The 13,677-nt window shown below is 56.5% G+C and overlaps 2 protein-coding genes across 2 annotated transcripts; one reads left to right on the forward strand and one right to left on the reverse strand.

Moving 5' to 3' along the window:
- The first annotated feature begins 906 nt into the window (after positions 1 to 906).
- On the forward strand, positions 907 to 2,316 carry GPHA2 (glycoprotein hormone alpha 2). Its single transcript, XM_025357895.1, has 4 exons — positions 907 to 961; positions 1,325 to 1,427; positions 1,614 to 1,798; positions 1,915 to 2,316. Exons 2-4 carry the CDS (start codon positions 1,325 to 1,327, stop codon positions 2,014 to 2,016), a joined length of 390 nt encoding a protein of 129 aa, XP_025213680.1. The 5' UTR covers positions 907 to 961; the 3' UTR covers positions 2,017 to 2,316.
- PPP2R5B (protein phosphatase 2 regulatory subunit B'beta) lies at positions 2,310 to 12,989 on the reverse strand. Its single transcript, XM_025357894.1, has 14 exons — positions 12,203 to 12,989; positions 11,294 to 11,761; positions 10,322 to 10,518; positions 9,320 to 9,421; positions 9,065 to 9,157; positions 8,804 to 8,934; positions 6,379 to 6,438; positions 6,171 to 6,279; positions 5,273 to 5,326; positions 5,149 to 5,199; positions 4,890 to 5,009; positions 3,869 to 3,996; positions 3,519 to 3,620; positions 2,310 to 3,090 (listed from the first exon to the last, which is right to left on the reverse strand). The coding sequence occupies exons 2-14, from the start codon at positions 11,490 to 11,492 to the stop codon at positions 2,943 to 2,945; spliced, it is 1,494 nt and encodes a 497-aa protein (XP_025213679.1). The 5' UTR covers positions 11,493 to 11,761; positions 12,203 to 12,989; the 3' UTR covers positions 2,310 to 2,942.
- Between the last annotated feature and the right edge of the window lie 688 nt (positions 12,990 to 13,677).

Consider the following 13,677-nt stretch of genomic DNA (forward strand, 5'->3'; position numbering starts at 1 on the left):
AAAAACTAGCCGGGCGAGGTGGCGGGCGCCTGTAGTCCCAGCTACTCGGGAGGCTGAGGCAGGAGAATGGCGTGAACCCGGGAGGCGGAGCTTGCAGTGAGCTGAGATCCGGCCACTGCACTCCAGCCTGGGCGACAGAGTGAGACTCCGTCTCAAAAAAAAAAAAAAAAAGGCAAGCAGGGCTGAGTTTAGTGGTTTTAAAATTAGGGGTGTGGCCAGGCACAGTGTTTCATGCCTGTAATTCCAGCCCTTTGGGAGGCCTAGGCAGGCGGATCACTTGAGCTTAGCAGTTCAAGACCACCGTGGGCAACATGGTAAAATCCCATCTCTACAAAAAAATACAAAAGTTAGCTGGTCCTAGTGGTGCACCTGTGGTCCCAGCTACTCCGAAGGCTAAGGGGGAGGATGGCTTGAGCCTGGGAGGCTGGGAGGTGGAGGTTGCAGTGAGCCGAGATAACACCACCACACTCCAGCCTGGGTGACAGAGCCAGACCCTCTCAAAATGATAGTAATAAATAATAATAAAGTTAGGAGTGATCAGGCCCTGAACAGGGAAGTGTTCTGTCCAAGGTCACAGAGCAAAGAGAACCCAGGTGCCCACAACTCAGCCAAGAGTCTTGACCCCTCTGTCGTCAACTGCACACATGCTGCACACTCCACCAGCTCCTAGGCTTCTCTCCACATCTGACTTCTCCAGGCCTGGACTGTGGGTAGCTTTTTGGACAGAAAGAAGCAGAAAGCAGCAGGAGCTGCTCTCCAAGGACCACACCTCAAAGAGCAAGATCCCCAGGTGGGATCGCTCTGAGGCTTCAGGCAGAGGAGGCTGGCTTGAAAGCCGATCTCCAAGAGGGCGTGGCTCCAAAATGCTGGCAAATAAAGCCTGGAGAGCCAGCAACAGTCTGGAGACCAGCAGGAGGGACAGGAAAACTGCAAGCCGCTCTGTTCCCGGGCCTAGGAAGTGGTGAGCTCGCTGAGGCAGGAGGCGCTCTGGGGAGGGTCTGGGAATGTGGACAAGGGCCCTGCAGGCTAAGATGGGGCAGGTGGAGGGAGGAAGATGTTTGCACTCCAGTTGGCGAAGGAAATTCCAGGGAAGGGAGAATCACTGCACAGAGGGCTGACACACAGGTCCTTTCCAGAGACAGCTGCTCACACTCACACCCATACACACACACACAAAGGTAGATACAGGGAAAAGGCAGCACCACTCAGGCACACCACCTATCAGACCAGCCAGCCCTGGCTCACTCACCTGGAATGCAGTATTTAAAGAACTCACCATCCCACCTGCACACCCACATAGAGACATCTCCCCACTGTGTTTCAGATGCTCATGGCGTCCCCTCAAACCCTGGTTCTCTGTCTGCTGGTCCTGGCAGTCACTGAAGCCTGCGGCCAGGAGGCAGTCATCCCAGGCTGCCACTTGCACCGTGAGTACCTCTGGCAGCAGATGGCTAGGAGAAGTGGAGGTTCTGGGTGGGAGCAAAGAGCTGATAGAGTGGACGGTGGGGCAAGCAGTACCCTAGAGGGCCCCACACTGAGGCACAGGCAACAGGAGCTGGGGCGAGGCAAACCTTGGCAGAGGCGCCGTCTACTGCTTGCCTGTCTCCCTCTAGCCTTCAATGTGACAGTGCGAAGTGACCGCCAAGGCACCTGCCAGGGCTCCCACATGGCACAGGCCTGTGTGGGTCACTGTGAGTCCAGCGCCTTCCCTTCTCGGTACTCTGTGCTGGTGGCCAGTGGCTACCGACACAACATCACCTCCGTCTCTCAGTGCTGCACCATCAGTGGCCTGAAGAAGGTGAGGAGGGCCCGAGCCCGATGGATGGACGTTGGGGTTGGGGGAAGACTCGGGAGACGGAGATCTAAGACAGCCCTGAGAAAGGGGACTGCAGCACAGACTCCCCTCTCCCGCAGGTCAGAGTACAGCTGCAGTGTGTGGGGAGCCGGAGGGAGGAGCTCGAGATCTTCACTGCCCGGGCCTGCCAGTGTGACATGTGTCGCCTCTCTCGCTACTAGCCCATCCTCTCCCCTCCTTCCTCCCCTGGGTCACAGGACTTGACATTCTGGTGGGGGAAACCTGTGTTCGAGCTTCAAAAACTGGAAGGAGCTCCAACCCTGCTGGTTACTTGCTATGGAATTTTTTTAAATAAGGGAGGGTTGTTCCAGCTTTGACCCTTTGTAAGATTTCGTGACTGTCACCTGAGAAGAAGGGAGTTTCTGCTTTCTTCCCTGCCTTTGCCTGGCCCTTCTAAACCAATCTTTATCATTTTACTTCCCTCTTTGCCCTTACCCCTAAATAAAGCAAGCAGTTCTTGAGTTTCTCTCTTTATTAAGTCTACCCACAGCCAGGGAAAGAGGGGTAGACCATGATTACTGTGACCCCCCCTTACCCCAGGACACTGTGAATCTCTTCTTGCCTGTGCCCTCACCCTCCCCCTGCCCAATAAATAAAAAGGGGACAAGGAAGTACACAGCAAGGGAGGGGAGGAGTGTGCACCCAGGACAGTGTCTGTGTAGAGGGTGAGCTGGGCGAGAATAAATAGACCATGGACCCCATGGTGGGGATGAGGAAGGACCTCACGCTGGCAGAGGCAGGGGCAGGCGAGGCGCTGAGTGCCCTTGCCCAAGGCCAGGAGCAGAGGGTGGGAGCCCGCCTGCAGCCCGGAGCCCAGCTTTGTGGGGCAGGGGAAGATCCCTGATGGCAGCTTCCTGGTCAAGCTTGCCCTTGTCAAGTCCTGCCGCGAGGGGCTGAGCATTCTGTTGCCAAGACCACCATTGCCTCTCCTCGTCTCCCCCCAGTGAAAGCTGGGCTGGGCAGGGAGTCCTCAGAAGCCACTCTGGCAAGGCCAGGGGTAGGTGTGTTTCTCTCTGGGCCCCTGGACAGGAGAAGGGATAGAGGGACTGACAGCTCTGGGTTAGCTTCTCCCCTTCTGAGATGCTGTCTAGCTCTGACCCCCACTGGTGGCCACCTGGGGTGTAAGCCGCTGGAGAGGGGCCTCCTTGGCCCCCTGGGTCCCCTGTAGCCGGCGTAGCCGCAGTTCCTCCAGACCTTGCCATAACTCCTGACGCTCCTGGGCCTTCTGCTGCTCCCTGGGGAGAGAGGGTGAGGCAGCTCCCTTTCCTGGGGCCCCCCACAGTCCAGACTCCCTCACTACCACCCCAGCGGCAATGGGAAGGCGTGGAACCATTTTTGTTCTGTGACTCCATAAAAACCCTCTGCTGAGGGAAGAGAGCAGAGAGAGACAGATCCCAGCCTGCAGTCACGGAGAAGACGATGGGTGGGGCTCTGAGTGGTTCTGGCTTCTGTAGGAAGCTACAGGGATTCAGAACAAGTCCGAGCTACTCGAAGAATGATGGGAGGACACAGGGGCAGACAGGCATAGGATGGCAGGAGCACGCAGAGTCTTGCACGTCTGATCAGATAGGGTTCGGGGTGGTCCTCACGTTCCCTCCAGTCATGGGGGTCTGATTCCTCCCTGCTCTTCTCCCTTCCCCCACGCCCAGCCCCCAACACTCACTGCTGCTTTTCCAGCTTGTAGGAGGCCGTGAGCTCATCAAACAGCTTCCCATTCATCTCCATGAAGGTCTTGAGCACATTGTAGATCAGCGATACGATGGTTCTTGGCAGGGTCAAGGAGGGACGAGGAGATGAAACAGCTTTGGTTTGCCCACCTCTCCCTTTCCCTGCCCTTCACGTGCAGCATTCCACCCTGAACACAAGCACTGCCCACTTCCCTGTCCTTTTCACCACCCTTGGGCCATCTTTTGACGCTTTCTCTGATACTCTCCAGCTAGGAGTAACCCTAGGGTCTGGACTGGCTGGCCCTGGTCCCAGTTTCTGTGAGTTAGGTCACGGCCTGGCACTCACTGGTTCCAGTGCTCCTTGGAGACTTGGTAGAGGGTCCCAAACACGGCAGGCAGCACAGTGTGGCAGTTGTCCTCAATGAGGCTTAGGATATACTCATTGTTCCAGAAATACAGAGCCCGCTCTGCAACCTGGGGCAGACAAGATGGCAGAGTGAGGGCAGTGGCTTCTCTCTGTGTGCAAGGTCTGGTGTCCATCACTACCTCAATGCCCAGGCCCCCTGACCTTCACACACCCCACCTTCAAGGCTCATCTGAGCCCTGGAGGAAGCAACAGTGTTGAAGGGAAAAGAGCATTAGATATGGAATCCAATGCTGCGGGGGAATCCTAACCACTACAGACTCTACTACGCCACGTGACCTTGGGAGAGGCATTTAACCTCCCAGCCTCAGTTTTCTCATCTGTAAAATGGGCTAATAATACCTATGTCCACAGGATGTTATAAGAATCCAATGAGATACTAGACTTTCAGGTGTTTAATGAACCGAAGGGCCAGAATCACTGTGAGGAAGACTTTGACTTCCACTGGGTTATGACCCATAAGAACGAGAGGAAGTCTGCACGTGCCTGCAGCAGAACATGAGTTAGAGTTAGCTGGGATGACGTGGGGAAGCCTGGCTGCATCCCAAAGCGAGTCTAATGAAATCTAAGGCCACTAGCAAAAGGGGAAAAGCGATAACAGTCCTCCATCCCATTATGGAGCACACTTCAGTTTACCAAACATGTTTACACTCACAATCTCTTCCATCCTCATCCCCACCCTGTGAAGAGGTTGTTGGCCCATTTTACAGCTGCAGAAGCTTAATCAGAATCAGAGTGGTGCAGTGATTTGCTCAAGGCCCCTCAGCCAGTGGAAGGCAGGTCGGAGGCTTCACCCTAGGTCTCCTGACCCTAAGTCCGGCATCTCCCCATTACCAGACCCAGGACTGGAGGACAAACTGAGGGCAAAGGGAGCTGTATTAGGTCAGCTACCCAACCTTTCCAGGCCAGCCCTGCTCCCATCCCCGCCTGTCCTGCCTCATACCTGGAAATGGGGGCTGGAAACACAGCGAGCCACCTGCTTAAAAAGGGGCTCCTGGATCTTCACAAACTGGGAGGGCTCGATGACATCAAGAATCTCTTCCATCTCCCCCAGAAACATCACCTGGGTGGGGTGGGGAGGGGAGTAGGGACAGAGGGGCAGCAGCTCACATCTCCCCCTACACATACACACACCTGACTGCCTTCTAGAGGCTGAGCCCTCCCAGCCTCCCTCTGGTGGGCATCAAAGCCCTTCTTCATACCTCCTTCTGGGTGCAGGTTTTTGGCCAGTATTTGAGCAGCCCCCGGATCACCTGTGGGAGGTAAGACAGAGAGGAGTCACGCCTGCGGAGGTGAGAGGCTGCCTTAGCCCCCAGAGGTACTCACGTGCTCCGTCAGAGTGGCATCCTTCTCCAGGAACTGCACCACACAGTATGCCAGCTGCAAGGGGGCAGAGGTGGAGAGAAGGAAGATGGGTCAGGAAGGCATCAGGTGCCAAGGACTTGCTGCCCAGGACAGAATGCCAGACACTGCTCCCCCACGGCCTGTTACTTTCTTATTCACCAAGCATTTATCACCTGTCTAGGATGTACCAGGCATCACACTCAGTGTGCTGGGAATACAACTATGATCTCACGGGGAGGGGGGACGGTCAACAAACTCATCTTTATAAATTTTGCAAAAGGTTCCATAATATGGCTAGTGTGGTGGCTCACGCCTGTAGCCCAAGCACTTTGGGAGGCTGAGGCGGCAGAATCACTTGAGCCCAGGAGTTTGAGACCAGCCTAGGTAACATAGCAAGACACTGTCTCTACAAAAAAACTTTTTTCTTTAATTAGCCAGGCATGTGGCATACATCTGTGGTCCCAGCTACTCGGGAGGCTGAGGAGGGAGGACTGCTTGAGCCCAGGAGGTAGAGGATTCAGTGAGCCATGTTCGTACCACTCCTCTCCAGCCTAGGCAACAGAGTAGGGTTTTGTCTCAAAAAAACAATTTGTGTATCAAAATCTCCCATAATAGATTTGTGTATCCAAATCTTTGGGAATATAGAGGGAGGAGAATTTCATTCTGCCAAGGGAGGATAGAGAAGAAAAGCCTGGCCTCACAGAGCTGATACCTGAGGTTAGCCTTAAAGCGCCAGTGGGAATTCTCTAAGGTAAATGGAACAGAATTATAAAAACAAAAATGGTGAGATAGGATCCCTGGAGGATCTGACCTCCAGGACCCACTGGCAACCCTGACTGTCTGGAGCTCCTGCTGCAGCGGGGCCAGGCCTGGGCCTCACCTGGGCGTGAAAGACAGACAGCGACTTGACAGAGTGCAGGGGGATCAGGACGCGAACCAGGAACTGCTTGTGCTCCGTCTTCAGGGGCAGCGCAAAGCCATTGATGATGCTGAGGAGGAGGCAGAAGAGAGGAAGAGGGCTCAGTTGACCTGGCCCCAGTCCCTCCTTCCAGAATCCGGAGCTCCAGTTGAGGCCCAGGGAGAATCACCTTCCTAGGATCTCCAGCAGCTCAGCAACACCATTGAAGTGCTCGAACTCATAGATGAACCTGCAAGAGAAGAACGCAGGCGGGCTCAAAGCAAGCAGGGTAGGCCCAGTGCCCCCTTAGGCATCCTGCCTGCCCACCCTTACCCGCACAGCACGCTCATCCAACTCCCCCCAACCCAGCGGCCATGCTCCCTTCCCAACATCCCAAACCAGGCCCCATTGAGATCCCCGCCCCCCACACTGAAATGCCCTTCTCAGCCCAGCCACCTCTGCCACTGAGTCCCAAGCTCTTGCCAGTCAACCAAGAGAATGACAAACACTTGGCACATCTACTCTGTGCCACGTAAGTCTCAAAATTATCCAGGGAGATGGGGCTTATGAAATCCATCACACGGATGAAGAAACCAAGACTCGGCGGTTAAATGAAACAACCCTAATGTTAATAGGCAGGGAATCTAACAGACTTCAAGGTACTGGAGGACAGGGATCATGGCTCACCCATTTTGTAGCTAAAAACAATAACAACTGGCCAGGCACGGTGGCTCAAGCCTGTAATCCCAGCACTTTGGGAGGCCGAGACGGGCGGATCATGAGGTCAGGAGATCGAGACTATCCTGGCTAATACGGTGAAACCCCGTCTCTACTAAAAAATACAAAAAAACTAGCCGGGCGAGGTGGCAGGCGCCTGTAGTCCCAGCTACTCGGGAGGCTGAGGCAGGAGAATGGCGTAAACCCGGGAGGCGGAGCTTGCAGTGAGCTGAGATCCAGCCACTGCACTCCAGCCTGGGCGACAGAGAGAGACTCCGTCTCAAAAAAAAACAAAAACAAAAACAAACAAACAAACAAACAAAAAACAATAACAACTAATGTTTCAGAGTCCCAGCCTCAGTCCAGTAGCTATGCTGAGTGCTTTGGAGGCAAGGCCCCATGTCATCTTGATGATGGTCCCTGAGTTAGTACAAGCAGCACCCCCATTTTTATCTTATCTTTGAGATGGAATCTCACCCTGTCGCCCAGGCAGGAGTGCAGTGGCGCAATCTTGCCTTACTGCAACCTCCACCTCCCAGGCTCAAGTGATTCTCCTGCCTCAGCCTCCCAAGTAGCTGGTATTACAGGTGTTTACCACCACACTCAGCTAATTTTCGTATTTTTAGTAGAGACTGGGTTTCACCATAGTGGCCAGGCTGGTCTTGAACTCCTGATCTCAAGTGATCTGCCCACCTCCGACTCCCAAAGTGCTGGGATTACAGGCATGAGCCACTGCACCCTGCCAGCATTCCCATTTTAAAGACGAGCAAACTAGGAGAGAGCTTAAGTAATTTGCCCAAGTTCACCCAAATGTTGGAACCAAACTCAAATGTAGGCTATATTGCTTCAGAGCCATGGTCTCAACTATAAGGCCATGTGAGCCTTGATGCCCAGTGTGTGCTGGTGGTCAGTGCACATTTGCAGAAAGAACCTCTCTCTGGGTCCTTATGGCTTGATAAAGGTCAAAAGATTTAGCTCCTAGGCCCCCGGACTGACCCAGTCCCTGCAAACCAGTTCATCTCTCTCGGCCTCTACTTTCTCATCTGTAAAATGGAAATAAATACCCATTCTCTGCCGGCTTCACAGACTTTGTATAATCAATATGTGTTACGTTACTGAGAAACGGCTTGGAAAACAGAAGTTCCACAAGGGCCCCTGCAGCCCAGGAGCCTTTGCTTTTTGCTGTAGCAGTGTTCTTTTTTTTCTTTCCTTTTCTTTTTTTTTTTTTCCGAGACGCAGTCTCCTTCTGTCGCCCAGGCTGGAGTGCAGTGGCATGATCTCGGCTCACTGCAAACTCCACCTCCTGGGTTCAAGTAATTCTTGTCTCAGCCTCCTGAGTAGCTGGGATTACAGGTGCTTACCACCATGCCCGGCTAATGTTTGTATTTTTTTTTTTTTTTTTTTTTTTTTTTGAGACAGAGTCTCGCGCTGTGTCACCCAGGCTGGAGTGCAGTGGCGCGATCTCGGCTCACTGCAAGCTCCGCCTCTCAGGTTCACGCCATTCTCCTGCCTCAGCCTCCGAGTAGCTGGGACTACAGGCGCCCGCCACCACGCCCGGCTAGTTTTTTGTATTTTTAGTAGAGACGGGGTTTCACCATGTTAGCCAGGATGGTCTCGATCTCCTGACCTCGTGATCCACCCGCCTCGGCCTCCCAAAGTGCTGGGATTACAGGCTTGAGCCACCGCGCCCGGCTAATGTTTGTATTTTTATTAGAGACAGGGTTTTACCATGTTGGCCAGGTTGGTCTCAAACTCCTCACCTTAGGTGATCCACCCACCTCGGCCTCCCAAAGCACTGGCATTACGGGCATGAGCCACCACACACGGCCTTTGCCGCAGTCTTCTAACAGCCCTCTTGCCCTCTCCAGGTCTCTGCTGGGCAGGCAGCAGCCACTCACCGGAGGAAGATGTGGTTGCACTGTTTGCGGATGTAGGCCCGGAGACCCAGGAACTTGCCGTAGACCCGGTGCAGGATGGTCTTGAGGTACTCACGCTCCCGGGGGTCCTCACTGTCAAATAGCTCCAGGAGCTGTAGGAACCAGAGTCAGGGTCAGGATCAGGGGAAAGGTCCACCCCAGGTTGCTTCCATCCTATCCCTGGCCCCTCAGAGAGCCTGCCCCTGCCTTGTGGTACCACCCAGCCTGGGCTCCCCACTTCACCATCAGGACAAACTTTTGATCCACATATCTCTTGGCCACGGAGGGCTGGAAGTCTGGGCTCTCCAAGAAACGCAGGAAAAACTCATATACCAGCTGGGGGAGGGGGACAGACAAAAAGGTGAGTTCAGTAACAGCCTCACCCACTCATTCCACCCTATGGCCCTCATCCACCTGTCTAGGGGTTAAAGAGGCCCTTTCCCCATGCCTTGGATCTCTTCCGAAACTTGGATCTCTGTCTTCCCCAACCCTTCGGACCTGCAGGTGTGGCCACGAAGGCTCAAGGTTGGGCTCATCCTCTTCAGGGTCAAATTCAGGGTTCTCACTGGGCGGCAGAGTCCGGAAGATATTCACTGAGATCTGAGTGGCAGAGGTGGGGTTCATTAAGGAAAAGCCCTTGAAGCCAGAAGCCAGGGAGTCCCTCATTCAAAATTCTTTCTTTCTTTCTTTTTTTTTTTTCTTTCCCAAGACAGGGTCTCGCTCTGTTGCCCAAGCTGGAGCACAGTGGTGCAATCTCGACTCACTGCAACCTCAACCTCCCAGGCTCAAGCCATCCTCCCACCTCAGCCCTCTGAGTAGCTGGACTACAGTAGCACACCACCATGCCCGGCAAATTTTTTAATGTTTGTAGTGATGTAGTCTCACTGTCAGGCTGGTCTCGAACCCCTTGCCTCAAGTGATCCTCTCGCCTCAGCCCAAAGTGCTGGGATTACAGATGTGAGCTGCTGCTCCCGGCCCTCATTCAAAGTTCTAACAGGTTGATTTCAGCACCTGCCCCAGCAAGCAGTTCATTCCTTGGGCAATCATCACCTGAACGCCTAGTTCGTGCAAGACCTGGGCCAGGGGCTGGGAACCCAAGGGTGAATGGGACACATCCCTGCCTTCTAGGCAGGTGCAATCCAGTGGGGAGAACAAGGTCAGAAGCTGTGAGGTCTACGGGCAGGAAAAGAGAGATTTCCAGCTTGGGCACTGAGAGCAGCTTCTCGGCAGAGGCAGCACCTGAGCCAGGCCACGGATGGTAAGGGGTGTGGGGTAGAGCACTCCAGGCCTCAGGCAAGTATAAGCAAAGGTGTGAAGGTGGGGCAGGCCCGGAGGCATTCAGTGGGTGTCGGGCAGCAGCGGGTCACAGGGAAGGAGGACGTGGACTAAGGCCAAGCCGATGAGTGCAGGGTTATTCTCCACGCAGGGGTCCTGTGGACAGGTCACGGGGCTCACGCACCCTCTTGGCTGACCCTCGGAGCCTGGGTGGCAGGTGCTTACCATGCGGATGATGTCTGGGTAGACGGGCTCGATGAGGACACCCCGGGTACTCCCCACACACTCCACCAGCTCGTTGAGGGCCGCCCGCTTCACCTCCTTCCCCTTGAGGTCAGCCACACAGTCCAAGAAGTCAAACATCACCCCACACTGGGCCAGCTTCCGGCTCAGCAGCTCGTGCAGCTCAGAAGCTGGCACATCTGGGGAGGGGAGGGCATCCTGAGCCTGAACCCCAGCTCCCCCCGCTGCCCCAGCTCTGGGTGGGACAGACCCTCCTAATCTCCAGGGCAGTCTCTGCTGCCCCCAGCCCCCATGCTCTTGTGCCATCTCCTGCTCCTTGCAGACAGCAGACAACTACTGTCCCTTCCTCCATTCCTGGGGGTTGAGGGTTGCTTTTCTTCCTCCTAATCCAGGCTCAGAGAGTACGGTGGCCCGATTTTTAAAACGAGATCACAAATCCTGGATGCAGAGGCTTTCCACAGGTGCCCCAAACAGCTGCTGCCTCCCTCTCAGGTGGCACCCTGTTCTAAGGGCCAGAAATGGGGAGGGGTTCAGGGCCAAGGATCTCTATGGTGTCCTCAGGCTTGGCCAGTCTGGTCCCCGTGGCCCAAGGCTGGGGAAGGGAGCTACGTGGTGATCCCAGGGAACCCTGCCAAGAGCCTGCTCCAGGGATCCGGCAGCTGGCTGGGCTGATAGTGGCCCCTGGAACCCAGGCTATGGGCCCCACCCTTGGCCCTGGTCTGCCCCTAGGGTGGCGCCACCTTCGGATGTCCCACCTCCAAGGATGACAGGCCAGTCAGGCCATGCGTCAGCAGAGAGGGCTGGAGGGCTGGGGTCAGTTCTGATGGCGTAGAACCTAGCCTGGAGGGGTATCCAAACTCTCTCTTGGCAGTTGCCTGCTGCCTCCCACCCCACCCCACGGCCCTGCTGGTCCCCTCGGGGGCTCGGTTCCCCTGGTGGCCACAGCCAGCTCACCTTTGAGCAGGGGCAGTGGCGTGAGCTCCTGCTGGTTGCTCTGATAGCGGAACTGAGAGGAGCTGTGGGAGCGCCGGGGCCGGGCTCTGCGGAGCGAACGGCGGGAGAAGCCGTCCACCTTGTCGGGTGGGGGCACAGGCGACAGCCCGGGGGAGGAGGGGCTGGTGGGGGTGCTTGCAGGGGGCAGCTTCGTCTCCATGGCGGTCAGGCGGCAGGTCAAGCTTTCAGAGCCCCGGGGGTTCTCTCTGGGCCTGGGAGGTGCTGGGTGAGACTGGACAGACTAACTTGGTCCCATCCTGTCCGGTCGTTGGGGGGGGGGGGGGCACAACCACAGTCCTGGGCCCCCCCCCCAGGGCCTCCGGCAACTGCCCAGTCCTGGGGGGCAGGCAGGGTAGAAAGGAGGATGGCTCAGGCCTCAGATCCTTCCTAGGGGTCCTGAAGAGTCCAGTTAGGGTTCCCACCCTGGCTCTTTTGAAAACGAAGTCAGGCAGAAAGGTCAGCAAGAAAGAGACAGAGAAAGCCCGTCAGTTCCTCAGGAGAGCCGGCAGGCTGTGTGGAGCGCCAGGTCTTTTCCCTCCTATCCTTGCCCAGACCCTAAAATAGGGGTGCAGCCCCCTCCCATCCTGGACATGTTCCTCCCTTCTCTCAGACAGAAAGGCTCCAAAACAACCCCTCCCAGAATAGGGCCTATCCCCCAAGCCAGCCCCTACTCAGAATGGAGCCCCGATCGTCATCCCTGCCCTTTTCAGAACGGAACGCATCGCTGCTCCACTAACCCCGGCCTCTTGGGACAACCCCAAGACTGGAGGTGCTGTCCCGATGCCACCCCGCTCCTAGAACCCGGCACCCTCCCCCACCTCAGCTCCTCCTTCCTGGCCCCCCAAACCTCATGGGGTGGGGGACACTCACTTCTCGGAAACCCAGACTTCGGTCGCCAACCCGCGGGGGCTGCCCGTGGGGAGGGCGACAGCCGTTCAGGGCCCCTTCGTAGCGGTTCCGCTCGGGGCGCTGGGGCTGGGCGGCGGCGCTCCTGGGTTCTCTCCCGGGCTCCGGGGGGGCTGGAGCATGCCCCCAACTCAGCCCCGGGCCGGGACCGGGCGCTCGGCGGGCTCTGCACCGGCCTTCGCAGCGCGCGGATCTCCGCTGAAGTCCTGGGACTCCGACCCAGCGCGGTGCAGCGCAGCGGGAGCCCCGGCTCGGCTCCGTGCGCACCGGCACCCGCCGCCCAGCTGCTCAGGATGACATCAAGTCACCTCCCCCCGCCCGGCCCGCACCTCCCCGCGGGCTGAAAGTGGGGGCTGCGTCAGGAAGGCCCGGGGCCGCTGGGAGATGTAGTCCCCGTGCCGTTTAAAGTGAGCTGCCAGACCAAAGGGGACACCCTTGAGGGCAGACTCTGGGGTGAAGGCCGAAGCTTTTGAAGCCAGAGAGCAGAGTGGGATGGGCTCTAGCTGGGGGCGGGAAGCGTGAATTCTGGAAGGGAGGCAGAACAGCGAAAGAGGAGGGCTTAGGAGTTTGCACCAGAAAAGTGGGGTGATGCCAGGACACTGACAGGAAGGAGTCGCAGCCAGCTATGCCAGGCCCACAGATTTGGCCTGGGCCTTCTATGCCCTAGGCCATCCCCCTAGGAACCTCACCCTCACCCCAGAACCAAGAGACACTTCAGAAACCCCTTGGAAACCAGCACTGGACTAGTTAAAAGTCTTCGATGAGTCAGTGCTTGCTGGGAGGGGTGTGGTGCACTCAAGGCTGCTGGGAAATGCAGTCCATCCTCAGGCCTGCAGTCCCCCTCCCGTCCCTTGCTGTCTATAGTGACATCATGGTCTCCGGTTTAAAGGGCCAGTCCTGGAGTGGCAAAGCCCGAGAGGAGGTTTTCTCCTGGAGCTGCCACCTCATCCCAGGCAGCCTGGCCTTCCCGGATGGACCTTTCAGCCCCGCTGGGCCCTAAGATGTGCTGGGTGGGACAGTGTCTCTTGCTCAAAATCCCACTGCTGGTGTGCAAGGAAGGAGTTCGGCATGCTGACCAAAAGTTCCCAGCCTGCAGGCCTGGGCCCCCTCCTAGGATCCTGGACCCCAACACTCTTTATAGCCCTGAACTCCATCCCACTACACTGCTGTGAAATCTCCACCCTGAAATGTTGCCTGGATAAGCAGCTGGTCCACGCTGAGCAGCAGGAAAGGGTGATGAGACCAGATAATGAGGTCCGGGAAGGGGCTAGGGGCCTTTTCAGAGTCTGCCCCATCCTGCTTTGGGTCTTGGTGACCACTCAGTGCTCCAGTGGAACCGCCCAGCCATCCTCCCGGAATGGCTTGCAGAGGAAGCCTGGGTGTGCGAGAGGTGCCCATCTACCAAAGCAACAGAAGACAGAGGCCTGCACTGAGGGCCG

This window comes from Theropithecus gelada, chromosome 14 (assembly GCF_003255815.1).
Source record: "Theropithecus gelada isolate Dixy chromosome 14, Tgel_1.0, whole genome shotgun sequence".
NCBI lineage: Eukaryota > Metazoa > Chordata > Mammalia > Primates > Cercopithecidae > Theropithecus > Theropithecus gelada.